Source organism: Tenrec ecaudatus, chromosome 17 (assembly GCF_050624435.1).
Source record: "Tenrec ecaudatus isolate mTenEca1 chromosome 17, mTenEca1.hap1, whole genome shotgun sequence".
NCBI classification, from domain to species: Eukaryota; Metazoa; Chordata; class Mammalia; order Afrosoricida; family Tenrecidae; genus Tenrec; species Tenrec ecaudatus.
Window position 1 is genome coordinate 16,933,711 of NC_134546.1, and position 25,740 is coordinate 16,959,450.

At 45.4% G+C, this 25,740-nt stretch overlaps 1 protein-coding gene across 6 annotated transcripts in view; it reads right to left on the reverse strand.

Moving 5' to 3' along the window:
• Nucleotides 1-1,114: 1,114 nt before the first annotated feature.
• Nucleotides 1,115-25,740, reverse strand: part of C17H2orf42 (chromosome 17 C2orf42 homolog) — a 46,330-nt gene continuing 21,704 nt past the window's right edge. For all 6 annotated transcript variants that reach the window (XM_075535782.1, XM_075535779.1, XM_075535780.1 and 3 more), the window contains 4 exons: nt 15,720-15,827; nt 14,261-14,361; nt 10,809-10,971; nt 1,115-4,410 (listed from right to left, as the gene is read on the reverse strand). In XM_075535782.1, the coding sequence (XP_075391897.1) occupies nt 4,202-4,410; nt 10,809-10,971; nt 14,261-14,361; nt 15,720-15,827 (581 nt within the window). In that variant the 3' untranslated portion in view covers nt 1,115-4,201. The remainder of the gene's footprint in view (nt 4,411-10,808; nt 10,972-14,260; nt 14,362-15,719; nt 15,828-25,740) is intronic.

Consider the following 25,740-nt stretch of genomic DNA (forward strand, 5'->3'; position numbering starts at 1 on the left):
GTATGGCCTGCTGCCTCAGATTATAGAAGCTCATGAGATTACATTATTCACCCTCACTGCTGAGGACCTGGATCATGAAGTCATGACTGAGAGGTGAGCCCTTGCAGGTTTTATCTTGTCTGGTGTCTCTTTAATGTACCCCTCAATTACACAACCACCCCTTGCACCCCTTTAGTTGTGAGGAGGCTGGTCCCCACACTGTAGTAGTCCTGTGTGAAGACTTTAGTGCCTCGCTGGGGCCTCTTCTGTTGGATCCCTTGTTATCCCAAGTCATGTGTTTACTGGCGTCTGGTTGCTCATCTGGGTCCGTTAGCTGCTGTTATACCAGATTCCTCTGCCATCCGTAGCTATGTCTTGGTTAGAAGCCTGTGATTAAGGGCCTCAAAGTTCTCAGGTTGAAGGATTTCACATAATGGTCCAACCATTGCCCTTGCTTTTTAGACAGGCCCTCAGCCATACCTAGCTTGAATTTGGCCTCTTCTCCGTATTTATTCAAAAAGCTTTCTCTTCTTGAAAGCCTAGTGCACATGCTACTCTCTTCAAGGACCTCCCTCCCTCCCTCCATGATTTCTCCATCATCAGAAGCTCTTAGCAGCTATTCACACCAGCTAGCCACTCATCACCCAGGGCGGACAATTGTCTACCCTTCTCTTTCAGGGGTACCCCTTCTCATCTTCTACTGAAAATGTCCTTCTCCCCATGTTAGGTCAAGCAGGGCCCTTCTCAGGGGAGTTTGCTTTTTAAAAATGTCTCGAGAGTACCGTAGTCAATCTCTCTCCAGAGTGGAAGGAGCATCAGGAGCCAACAGTCCTTCCAGCAGGAGGCGCTATTCTGCACTGGAAGTAACTAAAACCCCAGAGAGGCAGAGGAGGCCCTGTTCATGAGGTCCCGAGGCTTAGTTACCCCCAAACATGCCCATGGGGGGATCCAACCCTGCTTTGGATTTCAGGAAGCAATTTTTTCCATTTTTTCCGCAAGCCGGTTTGAATTGAGTTTCTATCATTTCCTGACAGAAAGCAAAGTATATTCAAATGGATTTTTCTTATCTTCCTAAAAACAATGCATTATAGGAAATATTTATCTAAGCAGCATGGCCCTATGAGAAACACACTCTGAAGAGAAATTGGACACTATTTGTAATGCCATCTCCAGTCACATACCTACTCTTAGAGAGGCTATTTAACTCTGTAAAGAAGGGGGTAATGCCTACAAGTAAGAGAATGAGGATTTAAATTATTAAGTAAGAATGTAAATGAAAAAAAAAAAAGAATGTAAATGAAAGTACCCGGCAGGTCGTAAGCATGTAGGAAATAGCCGTTTCCTTCGTTTCTTCTTAAAGGCAAGTCTCTGTCTTTCAGTGTCTCCATTCTGTGTCTAACAGTGAACTCAGGAGTAGGAAATGAATTTTACCAGCTATAAACATTTTGGAGCCAAGAGGAGGAATAAGCAAAATGTCAGGTGAATTCACAATTATATGAGCAGTAGGTTGAAATGTGAATGGCCCCTTGCAGTGCAGTAAATTACTTAATAAGGCCCTTCAAGCTGTAGTTTTTTGTGTCACTTATCAAATGACTGGTTTGACTCATGCAAATGAGGTGTTTGTGGTTCACCAAGGGAACTGGGTAGCTTGCTAATGTAAATAAGATGCATGGCATCTATTCGGGGGGTGGGAGTGGGAACCATACAAATATGGTATATGAAACCCTAACGAGGGGATTGGTCAGTTTTGTCATCCCACATGAGGAAAGGGAGACCTCATGATCACCAAGAAAGAAGAACCAGGAGGGGCATGTGTCCTTTGGACCCAGAATCCCTGTGCTCAGAACCTCTAGATCAAGGAGGCAGAGCTGTAACATTAGAGACAGGGAGGGCTAAGGAGACATAGCAGCAGGACCAAGAGACTAGCAGGAGAGAAGGCGTTGGGTTTCCCAGCTTATGAAGCAAGAAAGCCGAGTGCCTGCACTGTGTGATGCTCACCTCCCCAACAAGAAGACAGAATGGGTCCATAAGCAAATGTGGCAAAGAAAGCAGGTGGTGGGAGTCGGAGTGGAGCCCCAAAGCCCAACTGTAGACAACTGGACACCCCCTCACAGATGGGTCACAGGGAAAGAATGAGACAGCCAGGGGGCAGTAGAGCACCGACGGGACACACGTTCCTCTAGCTCCTTAATGCTTCCTCCCCCACTATCATGACCCCAGCTCTACCTTCCAAATCCGGCTAGACCAGAGCATGAACACTGGTACAGATACACGGAATCCTCGACAGATAACCCCCTCAAGAACAGTAATGGGAGTAGTGATACCATGAGGGTAGGGGGAAAGTAGGAGAAAACGGGTAACAGAAACGTGGGCAAAGGGAGACAGCAGATGGTGTAAGATATGAAAATAACAATAATTTATAACTTATCGGGGGTCCATGAGGGTAGGAGGGTGGTGGGGGGAAGGAAAGAAAGAGGAGCTGATGGATACCAAGGGCTCAAGCTGAAAGAAAATGTTTTGCAAATGATGATGACAACATACGTACAAATTTGTTTGATACAATTGATTTATGGGTTGTTACAAGAGCTATAGTAGCCTCCAATAAAATGACTTATTTTATTTTTTAAATGATTATTTTTTTTAAAAAGCCGATGGTGTCCAGCTATTAGAAGACATAGCATCTGGGTGGGGTCTTAAAGGATTGAAGGTAAACAAGTGGCCAACTAGCAGGGAAGCAACAAAGTCCACGTGGAAGAAGCACACCAGCCTGTGTGCTCATGAGGTGTCGACGGGATCAGGTATCAGAAGTTAAAAAACAAGCAATCAAATAGACCTGAAGGAGCGTAGACAAAGTGGAGAGCCAGACCCATCTGTGAGATTCATAATTGGATAATTCCTCACAGACGGGTCACATGGAAGGGATATATCTAGGCTGCTGTATAGCCCTGAAGAAACACTGCGGTCCTCTAGTTCTTTAACATCTCCTCCCCTTACTACTGCTGTCTTAGTTTTACCTCATTAATCTCGTGAGACTTGCTTATGTTCATTTGTACAACAGAGCTATTTCGATGCATGAAATCCAAGATAAAACCTTTCAGAAACAGTAATGGGAGTAATGATTCCATAAGGGTATGGGAGGAGGAAAAGAGGAAATGGGAACTGATAGCAATGACGACTGTACAACCCCACTGGAGGGGAACGGATAACAGAATGGAGGTGAACAGATGCACTGGATGGTGTAAGACACAGTCAAAATAAGAAAGCCGAGTTCCTTCAAGCAGGCGGCGTGCAGACTGTGCAGGGTGCCTCTGCACACTCCCTGGTGGAGCTAAGGATCTGTGTAGCAGTTGCCTGAGCAGGCCAGGGCGGGGGAGCTGTTGGAGCCGAGAGAGGCTGCCAGCAGCTGAAAAGATGCCGTCCTGACCAAACAACTATCTTTTCCTGATCCTGAATGGCAATCCGTTACTTCCCTAATAAACCCCAGCATCAGGAGCATGGCCTGCACTGAGCAGAGGGGCGAGTGCTCAGGAGGCACAGGTAGGGTCGGAACTGGTTAAAAGGTTGGAGAGATGACGTCAGCCTGTCCTCTACCTCTTAGGAATCAGCCTTGGGTTGATGCTGATGATGGTTCTCTCTGCCCCTCGTGGTTCTCTCTGCCCCTCGTGGAGTCAGAGGTCAGATGCCTCCATCACGTCGTTGTTGTTGTCGTCATTCTGAAACCTCTGGATATACATCTCCTTTTCTCCTTTCACTATTAAGGAAAATGTACCTCCTGAAGGTTTATAATGTTACAAACAAACCAGCAGGAGATTTCAGTGGGAACAAAGCAGTGACGTTGTGCTTTATTTACGAACAAGAGGCATGCTGTGCTGCCCCATGGTCCGACACTGCGGGGTCAGGGTGAGGATCGCCGACTTCCTAAAACAAAATTAGCAACAAAGGTCGAAAGACACGCTAAAGGTGAGTCTTTAAGATGGAAAGTGAGCTGGTTTTCCCCTTGTTCCTTTTGAAGTCCCATGAGAAACATGCTCGGTTTCTGAGAACACTGCACACAGCAGCGCCACAAAGGCCACGCACAGCGGTTTCCTTCTGCAGGACCCACCGAGTGCTTTCGGGAAGTGCATCTTCGCAAAGAGTGGTTTACTACGGGGCAGGGCCCTCCGTCCACGGGCCCAACCGGATGTGCAAATCTAGCAACAGAGAAAGCACCCCTCGCTTTGCCTCATGGGAAAGTGATGGTGGTCAGCGGGGCCAGTTCCAAGGGCTGGTCCAGGGGGGGCCGCTGGTCTTGATACTCTGCTACATGCCCATTGCGGTGGTGACCATACTCAAACTTGATCCGCAGCTCGCCAATCTTGGACTGGGGAAGGATATCTGGGATCCACTCAATGATGAAGGGTGTTGGCTCCTTCTGATCCGGGGATGTGTTGCCTCAAGGAAAAGGGAGAAAAGCACACCTTAGTAGAATGCCGCGTGACTCAGAGTGGATTGAACTAACTATGCCCCCCCCCCAATATCTGCTGTAAATTCTGTCTTCTTCGACTGTGGTTATCATCTCATTTAGGAATGGGGTGTCTTGTTTGGGTTAATGAGACAGGATTAGAGGTAGGCACAGTGTAGGGTATATTTTGAGTCAAACTCTAATAATGCATAAGGCGTTATGGTCAGCATTTCCTTTAAAGCTTGCTTTTCAATCAGCAGCTAACAGTTCTGGTTGGTACTTTACTGTCTTATTCTCCCTGTATTTCGCCTCAGACAGCCACTTTGTCCAATTTTATTTCCTCCTCTACTTTTGTGACCTTTGGAAACAAAGCCTCCTTCCACCCCAACTAATGGCCTGTAGACGGGGGTTTCCGGTCTGTGGGGTTTCTCCTACTTGGAGACCAGAAACACGGGGCCTCGGCAGGCTCGTCTGCTCAATGAGCTTTGGCTGAGAGCCCGCCCATGACGCCACTGCCAACTTAGGTTTGAAAACTCAGACCATGGCCAACAACAGAGGGAACGGATGGCGAGAAGCCGGCCTGCCTTCTGCCCAGGTGCATCCCAGCTTGCCTTCCCAGAGGGAGGCTGCCTGGGGAGAGGATGGAAGGTGCTTGGTCCCTCCCACCATTTGTCCCCCGGCCCCAACTTGTATAAACAGAGTCATACAGTCCATTGCTACCCACCGGAAGGCCTGGATCCCCCCATTGTGCCCGCATTCCTGATGGCTGCGAAAGGGACTCGGAGGGCACGTATTTTGGATGTGTTATCAGTGGACACCAGTGCCTGGAAAAGGGCACCATGCTTGGTAAAGCAGAGAGGAAGCGGAGAAGAGGGAGACACCTGACAAGGTGGATTGACACAGTGGCTGCAAGCACAGGCTTGAAAATAAGAACACTTGGGAGGCTGGCAAAGGAGCGTCCGGGTGTTTGGTTCTGGTGTCCGTCGGTCGGGCCGACAGAACTCACACGAAGCTACTGAGCAGTGACCGTGTGTACGCTCGGAGGGGCAAGCTGCACACACACAGCAAGGCAGGCCGGGAAAGCTACATGCTGAACTTTTTAGTTCTGTGCCGTTTCCCCACCACTCCCCTTATGGCACATGGATCCAAATTAGCAGAGGGATTGATAAGAATCCACTGTGATGAATGATAAGTGAATATTATATCAAGAAAACTGCTAAAAAGGAAAGCAAACTTGAGCAGTGGTTACCCTGGGTGAAAGAGAAAGGGTTGCTCAGGAGGCAGGAGTGTATGTGAACGGCGGTAACGCTGGAAAAGGGATCCGTAAGGGTCGCACAGCATGAAGAGGGCATCGATGGCACTCAGTTATACATGTAGAAGTTGTGGAGTCGGAGAGCGCTTTGTTGTGTATATTTTGACCACAATTAGTAAAAAGAATGCATGGATAACAAATGAGTACAAGGAAGAAGAACATGTTTTAGAATTGAATGAGGTGATAATTGTACAACTCTTCTTGATTGAACTATTGAATTGTTTGACATGTGGCTGAAGTGCTAATAAAACTTTTAAAAAATTCTACCATGAGAGCAATCGCAGGAACGGGCAGCTGTGAGGTGGGGTCAGGACGGGCCCATAGCAAGTCTGCTACCCAAAGGAGTCCACAAAGAGCTTTACTTGGGGCAAGAACAGAACGAGAAGTAAAAAGGCAAAAAAAAAAAAAGCTGGAAAACTGTCTCTGACAAACAGAAGAATCTCGGGAAGGGAAAGGATTACTGCTGCCAACAAGAGCAGAGTTCAGGGAGTAAACTAAAAGACGCCCTAGCCTGTGTGGCAGGGGGCCAGATCCAGTCCCAGGGAGAGCCCCACGGGAGAGGACAGCAGGGCCAGGGAGGGGCGGCCGGCTGGCGAGAGAAGGGCACGCTTCTAGAAGGCCAGAGAGAGAGTAGAAGTAAAACCAACACGCTTTGAAACTACGAATTCATAGCAGCAAGAGTATGATACTGTCACATATCTAGAGAGATTAGAGAGAACAACAGAAAGACTAGTTCCACCAAGTTTAAAATTAAAATTTGGTATGAAACAAACAAGGCCCACAAAGGCTGACATGGACCGAAGACTCCAGCACTTGGTAAAGAGGGGGTGTTCAGTGAGTAGAAGCAATAGAACCATGTCGGCATGAATGGCGTGTATCCAGAGAGACGGCCATCGACAAGGAAATTGGAATCCGAATACATTCCAGAAGACGCAAAAGTTAAACACGAGAAACGCAGGCTAAAGAATGCTTCTGAACAGTCTCAAACAGCACTGCTGTTGCGTTGAGACGTCGCTCCCTGGGTGCTCCACACAGAGCACTGCCTGCTCCTGAGCCAGCCCCACGCTGCTGTCACAGGGGAGCCTGTCAAAGACTGCAGCAGGGCATGGGCCTTCTTCAAAACTAAAGGAAATGAAACAAAAAACCAGAAAACAAAGCAAAATGAAAATTAAACAAAATCGCACACACAGAACAAGCAGACGAAAGATCAACTGTAGCAATTAGAAAACGAATCGGGGACAGATTAGTTTCAGATAATTACAATGGCAGTTCATGGTCCATAACGGAGGAGATGCCAGTCAGTATTGCGGTAAAAACGTGGGCTCTCAGGGACAGAAGAAGCCGTTTACAGAGACAGTTGTCACAGGAATTGTATCCTGACCTTCCAAGCTCTAGGTGGCAAATAAGATACCACAGATTGCTAAGAAAAACTGGAAAAAAATTACATCTTTTGTACTTTTAATACAACTAGGAATTGATAACTTCAGAATATAAAAATCAAGTTGGCAAATGTTCTTTTTACAATATAAAAAAAGACGAATAATTAAAAAAACCTATTAGTAAAGAGAATCTAAGTACAACGTTTAAAAAATTGTGAAAAAATCTATTATCTTTTTTATAAAGGGAAAAATTCTTTATATTGTTTGAATCACAAAAAAGTGAAAAATTAAAAAAAAAATCGGTATGCCATTTCATAAAAATACAATGTGACTTAGTCTTTATAAGCTCTTAAACATGTCTAAAAATTCACTTTGATACAAAAAGGCACAACACATAAGGATACGTTCACATAACCCACCTCAGCCAGGATTGAAATTGCTGTGAAAAGTTTCTAAATGTAGATTCACACACATAGTACTTTGATTTTTTCTTTTTATCCATGGATAGCATGTCCCTCTAGTTACCCATAGACAGCATAAATGTGGATTGGTTTCTAGCATTTTCTCTGTTCTTGACGGCATTTAAAAGAAATGCAAGCTAAAACGAATTTGCCTGTTTTTTTGTCAAGTTGATCTTATTTTAAAACAAGATCCTTAATTTGTAACCAAGATCTTTTAGGATTTCTAACTTATTTTCACATTGTCTTAAACCACAGTTCAGTTTTAAAAGGGAAGACAGCAGGTGCAAACAGTATTTTTTTCAAGTGCTTGCCCAGCTCACCCTAAGCAGCAACAGACCCACGCGTGTGCGTACTAGACAGTATCATTGCTCTGTCACTCTGGCTGTTGCACATGCTGACATCACGCAAACATAATCTCACTGAGCCACGATCACAGAATTGGATACAACCCGAATCACTCAGTACATTCACCTGTTAATAACAAGATACATCGGCTTAAGTTTTAACTCATTTTCCTTCCGGTTGGCCAAAGGATACAATGGTGTGCACCATAAACTAAGTTTAACCCTACAAATCTACGTCACGCAGCACTGTTTCTAACGAAAGCAAGTGTATTCTTGCCACGGAAATTGTGTGGCTTTGGAATTTTTAAAAGAACATCATTTTAAGAAATGATCAATATATGTAAAAACATATTTTTCTTTATAGATCAAATAACTCATTCTCTGCATACAGATTGCTATTTTAGAGTTTAAACAATTCTTTGATAGGAGGGGTGTTGTTCACTGAAGAAAAACCGTAACCTCTTAAAGGAATTGCCTCCAAATAGTCAATCAGAAAGTATTCAGCAATGAAACCCAGAGGGGTTTTGTTCGTTTCTTGGTAAGATTTGGACTAGAACTGAGAACTGACATCTGAAATAATCTAGGGGTAAATACAGTCACTTGAATGCTTATCACTTGATTACTCTAACTATAGATGGTATTGAAAATTAGTCCTCGTCATTATCTTTTAATTCTGTAATTCCTTGATTTAAAAAAATGAAAACCCCTCCTTAAAAAATGAAAAGTCTCCCCCCCCAAAAAAAGGCCAGGTAGAACTTATTCCAGAATATGAGATTATTTCAATATTAATTAATGGGGGGAACAGGGAGAAAGGGGGTTATAACGAGGAGCTGATGCCAGGGGCTTATGTGGAGAGCAAAGGTTTTGAGAATGATGAGGGTAACAAATGTGCTTTACACAATTGATGTGTGTATGGATTGTGATAAGAGTTGTATGAGCCCCCAATAAAATGATTTTCACAATCTATTAATAAAATTCATTTGCACTAATAGGTCAAATGATAAACCTGAAAAGATGATGGTAAGAAGGCATTTAATAAAATTGATTAGTCTCTAATAAGAGTATATATCCTTATAATAATAAAAAATTTACTTGAAATCAATTTAACAAAATAACCAATAGTAAAACAGGAGAGCAGGTTTCTCCATAAGAAATACTATCAAAAAAAAAAAAGGAAATAAATTCTATCAAGTGTTAATAATATCTCTCTGAAATATGTTCAGTTGGTCATATATGAGAAACCTCAGGTTAAATACATTTTAACATGTCTTTTTACTTCAGGGTACTTTTAAAACATAAATTTATGGAATAAATCCCTAACAGGGAGACAATTCCTATTCTGAGACACTAATCCCTACTGTCTCTGCACCCAACTTCAGCCTCTTCTTAGAGCTGAATGTGTTTTACACCCAGAGCAGTTCTCAGATGGCAGTGTCTCTTCCCACCAGAAAAGCCCTCCCCAAATCAACTGAGAACCTGATAGTCGAGGGTCTTAGCGTCAAAGAATATTCTAAATCAGAACACATCCTAAATTAATTAGGAAATAATTCAGGATATAAAAGATTTATTTAAAAGGAAGTTAATGCTAGTATTTACAATAGCAAAAAATTGTAAACAACCTAATAGGGGATTGACTTGGAGTGTGGTACATGCACATGAATGGATTTTATACAGCAGTTAAAAAAAAAATTGGAAGCTAGACATGGACAGTTGTTCATGATACACTATCATGTGAAAAAGCGGGTGAGGTATGATTCATGTTTTAGAAACTTTTTTCCTACACATAGAAGCGAGCCTATGAGGGACAGCCAGGTCAGTTGGCACGGTGCAGTCCACAAAGACCACGTCCGACTTCCAGCTGTGGTGAGTAAGGACCGAGGTCCTAAGAGCTCGTGAGTGAACAGCTATGGCGCGTACAGCAGTCTTTCCTCATTCACAGAAAAGACAAGTGAGGAAAAGCAAAGACCTATGGGAACAATTTGTCTACAGGACCGATGGGCCAAGTGAACCACAGCCTCCACGGCCCTGCGAAGAGAGAAGCTAGTGGGACCAGCCACTGTGTATTCGACAGGGATGGCAGCAGATGGTCCTGAGTAGAGGAGGACAAACATGTAGGGCATAACTCAAAAATCATAAAAATACAGTTTACGGTCTGATGGAAGCCCAAGGACTATGGCCCTCAGTCACCTTTCAGGTCTGGAAATCACCCCCATCCAACTTTTAGCCCAACAGAGCACCAACAATCGACCATTTGATACCCCAAAGGCAACCTTTTCCCAGGGAAAATTCTGAAGGTGGAAAGCACAAGTGACAAAGGAAGCACTGGACCAGGAAATTGGGATGAGTGCTGCCACCGTGTGGTGATTGCACCCAATGTCCTGAAACAAAACGTGTATGAATGCTGAAGGGAAAACTATGCTGCTCTGAAAACTTTTCACCCAAATCACAATAAAAAGTTTTTGTGTTTTTTTTTGAAAAGAGAAGGGTGTTGTAAAGTTATAAACCAAAATCTTAACAGAGGTAGGATGAGAGGCATATTTATTTTTCTCCTCTATACTTTCTGATATTTATACAATGAACTGGCATAACATCTGTAATTTTATTTTTAAAGTGCTGGTTCAAATTAAACAAAGCATCTTCTTCCAAGATTGTCGGACTGTTACTCAGATGGCTTTTCCCCCAGCTGAGGGTTTATTGGCATTAACTGCCACCATGTAAAAACATAAGTTATGAAAACACAGTCATGTGGCCCCCACCACATGGGCTTTACAGTAGGACAAATGAACATGCCTGTCTTCTTCGTCCAGGTCAGACCCAAAGCCTAGGACAGGGCGATGCACACAGTTACCTTGCAAAGGAAGGTGTACCCCTGAGAGCACCGATTGGACTTACCGACTTTGAGAAACGTTTTCAGCTCCAAGGGCCGCAGCAAGGGCTGCTTTTCGACCCGGCCGTAGGTTTCTGCTATGCTCTCCACTTCCACTTTGGGGCACTTGAACAGCTCGTAAGTGCCATCCCGGTTCTGGATAAAGCTCCGGGTGATTTCCAAGGGCATCTGGACATCCAAGAAGGGGGAGGGGGGAAATGGTCAAAGCAGACAACTTCCTGGATGACAACAGATCTTTCACTCTGAGGTACTTAGCTTATTGTGCCAACCCGGCCGATAAACACACATGGGATTAACTGAAGGGCGGAGAGATAAATGGCTCAGCGAGCCTCACCTTTCTTGTCTCTTGCTCTTTGATCATGCTTGTTCTGTGCCTCAGTTTGCAAGCTACACTACCTGTGGGACACCTAACCCGTGGACTGTGTCGCTGTAATTGCTGTAATTTGAGGTTCCTTCAAGACCTGCTTCGCCACACCATTGGAATTTACATCTCTTGAGCTGGGACTGTCAGACTTGTCATCTGGCCGACAGTTGGTGACCTGCCTTGCTGTTTGCTGCCTGTGCCCGGATAGCCTGAATTGCTCTACAGAGGACTACCCAGTGGCCCTAAAGACTTGAAGGACTGCCAGTGTCTCACAACTCTCTCACAGGAGTGAGTTGCACTGAGCCATTTGTACTGCTGTAAATTTAATTAACTGTTTATTTCTTATGTTATATATCTAGCTATCTGTATTATATATGTATATATATAATTATTAACATTCTGGTTTTGTTTCTCTAGAGAACCCTGTCTAACACACACTTACTCTTCCTTTTTGTTTTTTTAAAGTACACTCAGATATTCAGTAAAGATTCCGTGTGCAGGACCTAAGCCAAACGCTCTGCCAACCTTACCTGTCAGGCCTCCTTGGACAGGGATCTGCTCTACAGTCAGTGTTAGTCCCATAAATAGACTCCCAGGGCAGTGAGTTTGGAACTGTTCTGTTCACATTACTCATTACCATCCCGTTCACTCCAACTCATGGTGAGTCAGTCTAAAAGGCAGTGTAGAACTAACTGCCCCTGTGGGTTTCTTCCGAGGAAGGGCTGGTGGTTTTGAACTGTTGACCTTGTGATTTGCAGCCCAACAAGCAACCCACTATGCCACTAGGGCTCCTAGTGTTCCGTTAGCAACATTCTTTTCCTAAAAACTCTGTTGACAGCACCTACAGTCTACTCACAGCCCATGTACTTCCACTGTCCTTGGTGTGGACACAGGCAGGACTTAAGTGAAATTCTGTCTTTGCCTCTGAGCAGCAGGGTGACACCGACAAAGTTAACTGACGTTTCTGAACCTGTGTCCTGATCTTAAGAATGCACTAATCCCTGCCAAGCATGGCTGTGAAACTGAACGCGGGGAGGTGCAGACAATGATCACCAGCTCTCCTTCCTCGCGTGACTGTCTGCCTGAGCTGCTTCAGTCCTTCCCTGAATGTTGCTTGTTGCAGGCCCGAAGCTGCCTCTGAGACATCTTGCATTTTACACAGTTCCTCAACATGCTAAGGCAGGCCATTCTAGGGTTCACATGTTCTTATTCTTGGGCTAATAAGCAGTTCCTTTCTGCAGAAGTAGGTACTCTTTCTCAGAACATGACAATGTTGTATGAGTCCCTAATAAAATGTAAAATAAATTTAAAAAAAGAAGAAAAAAAGAACATGACAATGTCTTACAACTAAATCAACTTTAATATATAATGTGTTGAACTTCACTACCCTAAGACTTTTAGAACATAACTGAAAATCCTTCTAAAAAATTCAGGCTCTACTTGGTGTAAATAAAAAACCCTTCCGGGAGGGTGGAGGAAAAGTGAGGGAGAAAGGGGGAACAGACAGCGAAGAAGTGGGTGAAGGGAGACGTTGGACGGTGTACAACATGACAAAATAATAATTTATAAATTATCAAGGGTTCTTGGGGGAGGGAGAGGAAATAATGCGGAGCTGATACCAAGGGCTCAAGCAGAAAGCAAATATTTGAGAATGATGAGGGAAACAAATGTACAAATGTGCTTGACACAATGGATGGATAGATGAATTGTGATAAGAGTTGTTTAAACCCCCAATAAAATGACTTAATTATTAAAAAAACAACAAAACTCTTATAGATGTCTAAAGACATCTTTTTTTAAAAGACATTATTTAGGAAAGAGACCATAAACTGATAAGTGGTTCTTTCTCTCAGGAGAAGGGGCCCAGAAGCTTCGGTGTTTGGCTGCCAATAGAAGGCTGGCAGTTCAACCCACCAGGTGTTTTATGGAAGGAGGAGGCAGCAGTCTGCATTCCTGAAGAGTTCGTTAGTCCCAGAAATCCTATGGAGCAATTCTGCTCTTTCTCTGGGGTCACAATGAGTTGGAATCAACTTGACAGCAAGTTGGTTCTCAAACAAGAATACACTGTCCTTTGGGGAGCAGAGTTACGGCACACTGACTTCCCATTTGCACCCTGACAGCTGCCGGCCAACCCAACCCAGCACAATGCCATCTGACTGACCGTGAAATGACTCCGCCTCACAATGATCCCATTCAGGGTTCCCAAGGGTATAGATCTTTATGGGAGATCATGGCCTCATCTTCTCCCCAAGAGCAGCCGGTGGGTTTGAACCACTACCCTTGAGGTTAGCAGCCCAATGCTTATCCAACAGTGCCACGAGGGCTTCTTTCATAATGACTGAAAACCAAGGTCATTGCCACTGAGTCAACTCCGACTCATGGAGACCCTACAGGACAGGGCCGAGCTGCCCCTGTGGGTTTCTGAGACAGTACATCTCTGTGGGAATAGAAAGTTTCATCTTTCTCCCACAGAGCCAGCTGGTGGTTCCAAACTGCTGACCTTGTGGTTAGTAGCCCACTGTATAACCCACTATGGTTCCTTCATAATGACTAGGGGGAATCTTCATTTAATTTACAAGAAAAATCCTGGGATTTTACAAGGGACCCTGAATCTGCTGCCTGGAAATAACTTTTGAACCTTAAGCCAATTTGTCTGAAGTATGGCACCCTACTGAAGAGTTCCTGAAATGACAACAGTAACTCAGAGGCACAGATGAGACTTTTCAGGGGCAGAGAGTAGACACTCATGGCAGTGAAACGGGAGGGGCCAACATAGTGAGAGTGGGTAAAATGTCACCAGTCAGTCAAATGTATACAGAAAAGTGTTGATCAGACATTGTGTCATGTACACACACACACACACACATGCACACACACACACACACACACCCGCCCCTCCGACAGAGGAAACAGGACAATCCCATTTTGAGCTGTGAGGAATACCCAGCGTCAGAACTGCAAAAACGTAGGCATTCCTTAGCAGGAAGCACAGGAGCGCTGGGTTCTGTAACTCAAGGAGCTTATGCCAACGCACTTCCCATACTCCCTTTCTTCCCCTCTCCCACCTCCTACTATTAGGGGGAAAACTCTTACCTCTGGGGTATCTAAAATTTGTTTAACTTGGAGAATATTCGTGATATGCCAGGTGTACTTGGAAAAGGTCCCCAGTGGCAAGGCATCTTTCCGAACAAAAGCTACAATGAAAAAGTGGGACAAAATTAGAGAAGCAAAAAATAACTTTCTTTCAGTCTGCCTGGTCCTTATTTTCTAGAGAGGTTAGTGTAAGGCTTGTCTTTCTTTATAGAAACATAACACTTTAAAAAAGAAATTATTTTAGAAAATAAAATTATGTTTGTTTTTTGAAAAATCATTTTATTGGGGGCTCTTATAACCTTCCACACATCAACTGTATCAAGTATATTTGTACATCTGTGGCCATCATCATTTCCATAACATTTTCTACTTGAGCCCTTGGTATAAGCTTCTCTTTTTTCCCCTTCCTGCTCCACCCCAAGAAATACATCCTAAGGGCAAATACACAATAGGGTTTGACTGATAGGTGACAAAGCCAATTATATGGATTTCTGCTATTTTAAGCCTTTGTTTTACGTTTGACGCCCTTTTAGAGGCTACTCATTTTGTTCCTTTAGGAACTTCTTTGGAAAAATTAGGACTCCTTTAAAAGCACTTATAGCTTTAGTTATATCAGAGGTCCAATCACAGCTTTCAAAACAATGACAAGGAGTTGAAGTCTGCTGACATGATTGCCAAACTGCTGCCTCACCTGCAGGATTATATATATGACGGGCTTCCGCTGAAGGGTCTGTAAAAACAGCTAAAGACCCAGCACTGCCTCGGAAGGCAGACTGATGAACTGTGAAGACAGAGCGCTCCAGCACACGGAGTCACAGCTTCTGGTTCAAGAGCAGGTTTAACTCTCAAGAAGTCACTGGTAGAACCCCAAATAGCAGTTTCCTGGAGGAAGAACCCTGACTCATGGCTACAGGGCTATGAAGCAATTCTTTCTCTTCCTCATGCCCAGCTCCCTAATAAAACCCCTTGAGGCCTCCCATAGAGAGACGCTACGCAAACCAAGAAACGAGTATCAGGATAATGTAATTATAAAGTGCCTCCAGCCTAAGTTACCCTAAAATAAAATATCCTTTCATGAAAAAGTGGGAATCATGACATTCCCACGTTAAAAAAAAAAAAGCTCAATTGTTTTTGGTGCATCGAATCATGAGCTTCAAAAAGTCAACCTGCTATTGGTGAACGTGATGCTTTTGTGGAAATTGGATTATTTCTCAAAAATACCAAGCTTCTTGGTGGGTACCTTTTCACTAATTGCATTGTTCCTCATTTTTCAAGTTTGTACTTTCTGAAAATTTCCAAAAAGTCTTCCTAGAAAAAATGGGGCCTTAGAGTAAATAGTTGTCATTCTTAGAACTGTGTGAGAATGTAAGAAGTAAGGCTTCACAAGGCACGCGACTGACAGTCTAAGCAGGAAAATCCCAGGGCCAGGAACTCTGCTCTTCCTGCGGGGAGCCCATACCTGTGGTGGAGTTGGGGAGCCGCTTTTTTGCACTTCCCATAGAGATCCTCTGTTGCAGGGCTTCAAAGAAGGACTGGGGAATGTGGAACACCAAGGGCTCAGGTTTGCCTGCAGGACATAAGTGGCAGCTCAGGAGGGTTCTGATGGGTGGGAGAGGTGAACAAATGACGCGCAATGGAGGGCGGAAATAATGCAGGCTTACTGAGGCTTCTTGATACTGAAGAAAAAAAATCCACGTTCATCATGGTGCATCAAGCACTGGTATCAGCCCTACTCTTTTTCCCTTAGGAAGATAAAATATACACATATGTTCAGCACATCCTTGTCATCCCAAACTATCACTTTTCAAATGCCCAATTTTGTACACACCACCATGGCACAGGGTTTGTGAGAATGAGACCAGGTGAGAGTGACGAGGCAGAGGGGTGGAGAGGGTACCCACTCGCCCCTGCTCACGATCCCCGCCACTTGCTGGCACAGCCACGACGTAGCAAAGCAACCACATACATTCATTCAGAGGATCGGACCAGGAATGCAGAGACCACAAAGTTGGGTGATCAGCTAGTCAATTAGCATCAGCCTTCCTCTGAACTCAGGCCAAGGGTCAAATGAGTACAGAGTTGTCCTCAAACATCACCACCTAAGGGATTAGTTACGGCAGAGGGGGAAACCGAGAACCAGGTGAATAACACTTAATTTCTATCAGCCAAGTGCGACTCAGGAGCTCCGGTGGCATAGTAGGTCACACACCGGGTTGTCAACTTCAAGGTCAGCAGTTTGAAACCACCAGACTGCCAGAGAAGGATGAGGCTTTCTACTCTTTAAAGGGCTACAGTCTCATAAACGGATTGTGCTCGCAATTGTCCGATATGGCTCGATGTGATCAAACTATGGAATGATATATGTATTAACTCCCAGTTAATAATAATTAATCAAGCGATATGAATAAACAATAAACGTTAATTATATAATGCAGTGATGGGGGGGGGTTTACAGACTCAGAAAGCCACGGCCGCTGTTCCACTGTCCTCGAGGGCTGCTGTGAGTCAGAATCAAGCAAACGGCGGTGAGGTCGGAGGGGTTTTTTGGGATACAACTGAAACCATCTTTAAAAAAATTAGTTTACTTTTAGCAGTTTCACAGACCTGCACGTCACGGGTCATCCATTTCCACAGTTCAGTCACACTCATACGAGCTGTGCCACCATCACCACGAGCAAGTCCAGGGCATTCCTTCCTCCCGGTCCCTGTCGTTGCTCGCTCCCCCTCTCCTGCCAGCCTCCCCTGTCACGTCCCTTTGAGCCTAGCGATCCAAAGCTGTCGTTTCTATAGGTTTACCTGCTCTGGTTTCACATACAGAAAAACAGGAAATCAAGACAAAATATAAGCAAACTACCCAACGAGGACAGAATGGAGAAAAGCTTCAATCGAAAACAAAGCAGAAAAGATTGAAGGCTGGAGTAATCAATTATGCATTGGATTACGAGGGAAATCAATACCAAGGTGTCAGATTTTGACCTAACGACATTTGCGGTCATCAGCCCCGCAGTGTGCACTGCCTGACCAGGCCTTTCCCATCTCGGGCCCGTAGTCTGAGGGAGTTCATCTGAGGCTTAAGTCACATAGAGGACCCTGTGAATGGGTTTGGGACTTAAAAACCATCTCTTCAAGACCTAAAGGTAGAGGCTTCTTAAGGAAAGACCTGAGGAGCCGATCCCAAGGGCTCAAGCAGAAAGCAAATGTTTGGAGAATGACGATGGCAACACATGTACAAATATGCCTGACACAATGGATGGATGGATGGATTGCGATAAGAGTTGTACAAGCCCCCAATAAAATGACTAAAAAGTCAGAGTTAAGGAGGTCAACGGCCTTTTAAAACAAAGGTTAAGCTAGGAAAATAAAAGTTAAGCTTTCTAAAATTTCTTGGAAAAATTACCTTTTTTTCAACTGACATATGTGTGCAATGCAGAACATCAGTGACAAAACTCAATACTTTTGAGTCTCTAAAAGATTCACGTCTGGGCACGTCAGAGGAATCACCCCACACAGAAGTGAGAAATTCTTTTATTCTGAAATTAGATGATGCGGGACATACAAGGATCAGCACAACGCTACAAGAAGGGCTGACTAACGTACGAGTCCCTCCGGCAGCGCTGGGGGAGACAGACTTGCAGTGCAGGGGGCCTGAAGGTGGGGGACAGACTTGCAGTGCAGGGGGGCTGAAGGTGGGGAGACAGACTTGCAGTGCAGGGGGCCTGAAGGTGGGGGGACAGACTTGCAGTGCAGGGGGCCTGAAGGTGGGGAGACAGACTTGCAGTGCAGGGGGGCTGAAGGTGGGGAGACAGACTTGCAGTGCAGGGGGACTGAAGGTGGGGGGACAGACTTGCAGTGCCAGGGGACTGAAGGTGGGGGACAGACTTGCAGTGCCGGGGGCCTGAAGGTGGGGAGTCAGACTTGCAGTGCAGGGGGGCTGAAGGTGGGGAGACAGACTTGCAGTGCAGGGGGGCTGAAGGTGGGGAGACAGACTTGCAGTGCAGGGGGCCTGAAGGTGGGGGGACAGACTTGCAGTGCCGGGGGACTGAAGGTGGGGGACAGACTTGCAGTGCAGGGGGGCTGAAGGTGGGGAGACAGACTTGCAGTGCAGGGGGGCTGAAGGTGGGGAGACAGACTTGCAGTGCAGGGGGCCGGAAGGTGGGGAGTCAGACTTGCAGTGCAGGGGGGCTGAAGGTGGGGGACAGACTTGCAGTGCAGGGGGGCTGAAGGTGGGGGACAGACTTGCAGTGCAGGGGGGCTGAAGGTGGGGGACAGACTTGCAGTGCCGGGGGCCTGAAGGTGGGGAGTCAGACTTGCAGTGCAGGGGGCCTGAAGGTGGGGAGACAGACTTGCAGTGCAGGGGGCCTGAAGGTGGGGGGACAGACTTGCAGTGCAGGGGGACTGAAGGTGGGGGACAGACTTGCAGTGCCGGGGGACTGAAGGTGGGGAACAGACTTGCAGTGCAGGGGGACTGAAGGTGGGGGACAGACTTGCAGTGCATGGGGACTGAAGGTGGGGGACAGACTTGCAGTGCAGGGGGCCTGAAGGTGGGGGGACAGACTTGCAGTGCCGGGGGACTGAAGGTGGGGGGACAGCGGTGACGCTATCATGTTGGAAAAGGCGAGAAGACTTAGCTCAGCAGCAGGGGCAGGGCAGGGATGGGATGCTGGGGGATCACAGAATGTGCCTTACATTCTTATTCGTGTCCTATTTTCTTCTTCTTTTTTTTTTTTAACATTTTATTAGGGACTCATACAACTCTTATCACAATCCATACATCAATTGTATAAAGCACATCCGTACATTCTTTACCCTGATCATTTTCAAAGCATTTGCTCTCCACTTAAGCCCTTTGCACCAGGTCCTCTTTTTCCCCTCTCTCCCCGCTCCCCCCTCCCTCATGTGCCCTTGATAATTTATAGATTGTTATTTTGTCATATCTTGCCCTATCCGGAGTCTCCCATCACCCCTTCTCTGCCATCCATCTCCCAAGGAGGAGGTCACATGTGGATCCTTGTAATCGGTTCCCCCTTTCCAACCCACTCACCCTCTACTCTCCCAGTATCACCCCTCAGACCCTGGTCCTAAAGGTATCATCCACCCTGGATTCCCTGTGCCTCCAGCTCCCATATGCACCAGTGTACAACCTCTGCCTTATCCAGTCCTGCAAGGTAGAATTCAGATAATGGTAGCTGGGGGGAGGAAGCATCCAGGATCTGGGGGAAAGCTGTGTTCTTCATCGGTACTACATCGCACCCTGACTGACCCATCTCCTCCCCTAAACCCCTCTGTGAGGGAATCTCCAGTGGCTGACAAATGGGCTTTGGGTCTCCACTTTGCACTTCCCTCTTCATTCACTATGGTATATATATATATATATATATATATTTTTTTTTTTGCATGATGCCTTATACCTGGTCCCTTTGGCACCTCGTGATCGCACAGGCTGGTGTGCTTCTTCCATGTGGGCTTTGTAGCTTCTGAGCTAGATGGTCGCTTGTTCACCTTCAAGCCTTTAAGACCTCAGACACTCTCTCTCTCTTTTTTTTTTTTAAATTTTAACAATTTATTAAGGGCTCATACAATTCTTATCACAGTTCATACATATACATACATCAATTGTATAAAGCACATCTGTACAGTCTTTGCCCTAATCATTTTTTTCTCTTTTCTTTTTTTACATTTTATTAGGGACCCATACTACTCTTATCACCATCCATACTTATACATACATCAATTGTATAAAGCACATCCATACATTCCCTGCCCCAATCATTCTCAAGGCATTTGCTCTCCACTTAAGCCCCTTGCATCAGGTCCTCTTTTTTTTTCCCCTCCCTCCCCTTTCCCCCCTCCCTCATGTGCCCTTGGTAATTTATACATCGTTATTTTGTCATATCTTGCCCTATCCGGAGTCTCCCTTCCCCCCTTCTCTGCTGTCCCTCTCCCAGGGAAGAGGTCACATGTGGATCCTTGTAATCAGTTCCCCCTTTCCAACCCACTCACCCTCCACTCTCCCAGCATCGTCCCTCACACCCTTGGTCCTGAAGGTATCATCCACCCTGGATTCCCTGTACCTCCAGCCCTCATATGTACCAGTGTACAGCCTCTGTCCTATCCAGCCCTGCAAGGTAGAATTCGGATCATGGTAGTTGGGGGGAGGAAGCATCCAGGATCTGGGGGAAAGCTGTGTTCTTCATTGGTACTACCTCGCACCCTAATTAACCCATCTCCTCTCCTAAACGCCTCTATGCGGGGATCTCCATTGGCCGACACTTGGGCCTTGGGTCTCCACTCTGCACTTCCCCCTTCATTTAATATGGTATATATATACATATACATATACACATATATACACACACTTATACGTTGTTTTTTTTTTGCATGATGCCTTATACCTGGTCCCTTGGCACCTCGTGATCGCACTGGCCGGTGTGCTTCGTCCATGTGGGCTTTTTTGCTTCTGAGCTAGATGGCCGCTTGTTCACCTTCAAGCCTTTAAGACCCCAGACACTATCTCTTTTGATAGCCAGGCACCATCAGCTTTCTTCACCACATTTGCTTATGCACCCATTTGTCTTCAGCGATCCTATCATGGAGGTGTGCAGTCAATGATATGATTTTTTGTTCTTTGATGCCTGGTAACTGATCCCTTTGGGACCACTCGATCACACAGGCTGGTGTGTTCTTCCATGTGGACTTCGTTGCTTCTGAGCTAGATGGCCGCTTGTTTATTTTCAAGCCTTTAAGACCCCAGTCACTATCTCTTTTGATAGCCGGGCACCATCAGCTTTCTTCACCACATTTACTTGTTCACACACTTTGGCTCCAGCCGTTGTGTCGGGAGAGTGAGCATCATAGAGTTCCAATTTAATAAAAGAAGGTATTCATGCATTGAGGGAGTGTTTGAGTAGAGGCCCAAGGTCCTTCCGCCACCTTAATACTTGACCTATAAATATAGACACATAGATCTATTTCCCCATCCTCCTATATATATTTGCATGTACATGTCTTTGTCTAGACCTCCATGAATGCCCTTTGACTCCTAGCTCTTTCCTCCATCTCCCTTGACTTTGCTCCTGCCCTACTACCATGCTTCATCGCCACCTGGGCTAGAGTATACCTCTTCTCTAAGCAACCTTACCCTTGGATCATTTCCCACCAGGCCTGCCACTCCCCCTTCTCTACCATTTGGGGTCCCATGTTTTTCCCTTGTCCCTGGGTTTGTTAACACCACTTCCTTACCCCCCTACCCCCCCACCCCAAGTCCCCCCGGAACTGTCGGTCCCGTTGTTTTTCCTCCAGATAGTTCATCCAGCCTGTCCTATTCAGACAGACCTGTGGAGTCACTAACATGCACGAAAACAAGACAGAGGAAAACAAAGCAACAGTATACAACCAGACAACAAAACAACAAAAACAAACCACTGACAAAGAACAGAACAAAACAGTTCACAAGAGAAAAGCTTGTAGTTAGTTCAGGGATCGTTTGCTGGCCCTTAGGAGCGTTTTCCAGTCCAGTCTGTTGGGGCACCACGCCCTGGCCCCAAAGTCCACTTTCAGCATTCCCTGGGGACCTTGCCACTCCATTCCCTTGCTGTTCCGCTGCACTCCCCCAGTGATTTGCCTCGGTGTGGTGGGATCAGATCAGGTGCTATTCCCACACTGTGTCTCCGGTGCTGTCCCCTGTATTGCCCTTAGTCACTGAGGGACATCATGTCTCATAGTAGGGCCGACACTATCTCTTTTGATAGCCGGGCACCATCAGCTTTCTTTGCCACATTTGCTTATGCACCCGTTTGTCTTCGGCGATCGTATCATGGAGGTGTGCAGCCAATGATATGATTTTTTGTTCTTTGATGCCCGTGTCCTATTTTCTGTATCATATTATTTTACACAATAAATACATACATTTTAAAAGAAAAACAAGAAAAGACTCTTTGTAACCCTGAGGAGCCCTGCTGCTATCCTCGGTCACATGCTGAACGACTACTTTCTGCAGGGTTGTCAGTTCAAGCCTTTCAACGGGTCCACAGGAAAAGCGGAAGCTTTCTGCTCCTATAAAGATGGATACCCTTTGGGGCATAGCTCAGTTAGAAGAAAAAGGGCCCAGGATGGAGGGGGGGAGGGTGTGATAAACAAACAAACAAAAAATGTATACCCTTTGGAATCTGCAGGGACAGTTCTGCACCCTCCTCGAGGCTTGCTAAGAGTTGGAACTGACTCAATGGCAGTGAGTTTAGTTTTTACAACCCTAAAAGGTTTCCTAAAACAGTAATTTCTGAAGTCTTCCTTATTCTGGATTAAAAATTCAACTAAGCTGTATTTCAAGGCCCTCCGTTCGTGAGCTTCTTCTATTCGCCATAAATGATACTCATTCTAGTCCTTCAAGATGCATCCCCTCCTGGGGTGTTTTTTTGTTTTGTCTTCCTTTTCCCAATGATATCCATAAACTGGAACATATTCAGCAAAGAATATCAAGATTCTATGAGGTCTTTAAATATGCCAGGAAGAATGTTCAAAAAACCTGGGGTGTTCTCTGAACCAGAGAGGGCCTATTAGGTGGGGCAACGGAAATGAGAGTGTGTGCGCGCGCGTGTGCACGTGTTCAGGACACTGGCACTGTAGGCTAGGCATTGAACTGCTAACCCAAAGGTTGGTGGTTCAAACCCACCACTACACCAGAGAAAGATGGTGTGGTCTCCCCCCATGGAGATGTAGTCTTGGGAGTCCTACACAGGGTCCCGTGACTCAAAAGAGCCTTGAAGTCAGTGGGTACGGGAGGTTTGATGTGAGTGTCAGGAATTATTATTTGGAAACAAGATTATGCCCCGGTGGTTCCACAGCACAGACTAGAGTCAACAGGAAAATGTGACAAGGAAACATGGGCACTTGGCATGAGAAAGACCTTCCGTACAACAATGACTGTCCTGAAAATGTATCACTCGTTATATTCAGTTGCCTCAAAAATCAGTGAGAGCTTCCCCATCCCTGGGCAGAGCCTGGGGAACTGCCCACCACGCTGGACTGGAGTGTACTTACAGCATCTGGGAAGCCCAGAGGTTTCAGAGCTGGACCCCTGGCCAGTTTTCACTCTAATCTTCTAGTCTCTCCTGCTTTCCTCTACACTTCCCCTCCCTATCTTCACTTTCACTCATCAGTCAGTCTGCCATACTGTGATGGCCAGCATGTTACTGTGATGCTGACAGGGTTTCAAATCCTAGCAGGGTTCCTCACAGCAAACAGGTTTCCCTGAAGCTTCCAGCCTAAACCAGACTGGGACAAGAAAGAAGCAAAGCTGGAGGACACTATGCTGAGTGAAATGAGTCAAAATAAAAGGACAAACATTGTAGGAGACCACTATCAAGAAAATCAAGAATAGGCATTCACACTAAAAGAAGCATCCTTTGATGGCTAGCAGAAATGGGAGGGGAAAGGAAGGAGGGAAATCACAGGCGAGAGCACGGACAAGTGACACAGTAAGTGCAGGGGAAGGCAATCCACAGCAGGAGAGAGGACGATAAACAGGATGGAGACAGGAGAAAGCACTGGGAGGTTTCCAAGAGTTAAAGGGCAACAGAGGCAAATACTACAGTATACACAACTCTGCAATTGTGGTGTCCTACCAGTAGATGACTGGATAGATATTCAACCAAGCTGAACAGGTGGGAGAGGAACAGTGGGGATGTACTAACTAATCTATATAGCTTAGCAGAGAATATCTGTATATGTATACATATATTTTTTCTGTATATGTACATTTATTTTTGCTGCAAATATATACGTGAATGTGCTAGAGCATACAAGGGGCAAAGTTATGAAAATGTCTTAGACGTAACCAAGCACCTTGAAGGAATGAGTCACGTGGCCTGAGACCAGGATCATAGTCTCAGGGATCAGAAGTGGCAGAGCCTAGGCCACAGAGACAGTCCTCTGCACCCCACGTGGGTGAGGAGTGACTGGAGTCCTGAAAGCTCGGGAGGAGTGTCTAAGGGTCGACTCTGGGTCTCTCCCCATCCAAAGGAGAAAAGAGGAACGAAAATCCAGACACATGGAAACAATTAGTACAATGGACAAATGGACCAAGTCAACATGAAGACAATGGTTGGAGCAAATGGAGTAAAAAAGCTTAACAAAAGATTCCAAAGGGCTGCTCTAGAAGACAAAAACAGCATTATAATGAAATGTGGACGGACCTGGAGTTAGAAAACCCAAAGGGAAGAGCACTCTCAGCATTTCTCAACCTGAACAACTGAAGGAAAACATTCAAGTCTTCAGTTTCACCATACTGTGCATACTCAAGGATAAGCCGACCCGAATATCAGCCGAGACACCCGGTGTTACCACAAAAACTGCATTAAAATGTGCTAAAAAACTTGACTCATACACGAGTATATACAGTAGAAGGAGTGTCCAGGCAAAATAGTTAACGATGCAGGAAACGTCAGAAGAAAGTGTTAGGAATACACACAGCCATTATTCTGAAAAACAAAAATTGTACGTGTTTAACCACTTCAGAAGGTAGTAGGATATACCACATTACTCGCGCATAAGCCGAGTTGTTCACCACATTGCTAATGCCGTTTTGTGGTAAAATTAGGTGCCTCGGCTTATATTTGGGTTGGCTTATACTCGAGCGTAAACGGTAATAAAGGGCTGGCGCTGTACTGGAGGCATCAGTGAAAAATAAGCCTCCCAAATGAGAGAATGACAATTGAAATGTTTGAACAAATTGTCAGCACTCACTCATCTATGCCAAGAAACGTGGAAGACATCCATATTTGTGCCTATGAAAGGTGACCCAACAGAACGAGGAATTATCAAACATCATTTATTATTATTATTATTAATCATTTTATTGGGGGGGCTCTTACAAATGTTACAACAATCCTTCATTCAATTGTATCAAGCACACTTGTACATACGTTGCCATCAGCATTTTCAAAACATGTTCTTTCTACTTGAGCCCTTAGTATCAGCTCCTCTTTTTACCCCGTTCTCCCTCACCCTCCCACCCTCATGAATCCTTGATCAATTATATATTATTATTGTTATTTCATGTCTTACACTGTCCGTTGTCTCTCTTCACCCACATTTGTCCTCCGGCAGTGGGGGGCTATATATCCAACCTTGTGATGGGCTCCCCCTTTCTCCCCACCCCCACCATCTCCCTACCCTCATGATATCACTGCTCCCACTACTATTCCTGAGGGTTTTGTCTGTCCTGAATTCCATGTGTCGAGAGCGCTTGTCTAAAAAATGAGGAGCTGATGCCAGGGACTTATGTGGAGAGCAAATGTTTTGAGGATGATGAGGGTAACGAATGTACAAATGTGCTTTACACAATTGATGTATGTATGGATTGTGATAAGAGTTGTATGAGCCCCCAATACAATGATTAAAAAAAAGAACTCCTATCTGTACTAATGTGTGCTCTCTGGCTTAGCGGGATTTGTCAGGAAGCACCGAGTCGGTGAAGTGGGCGA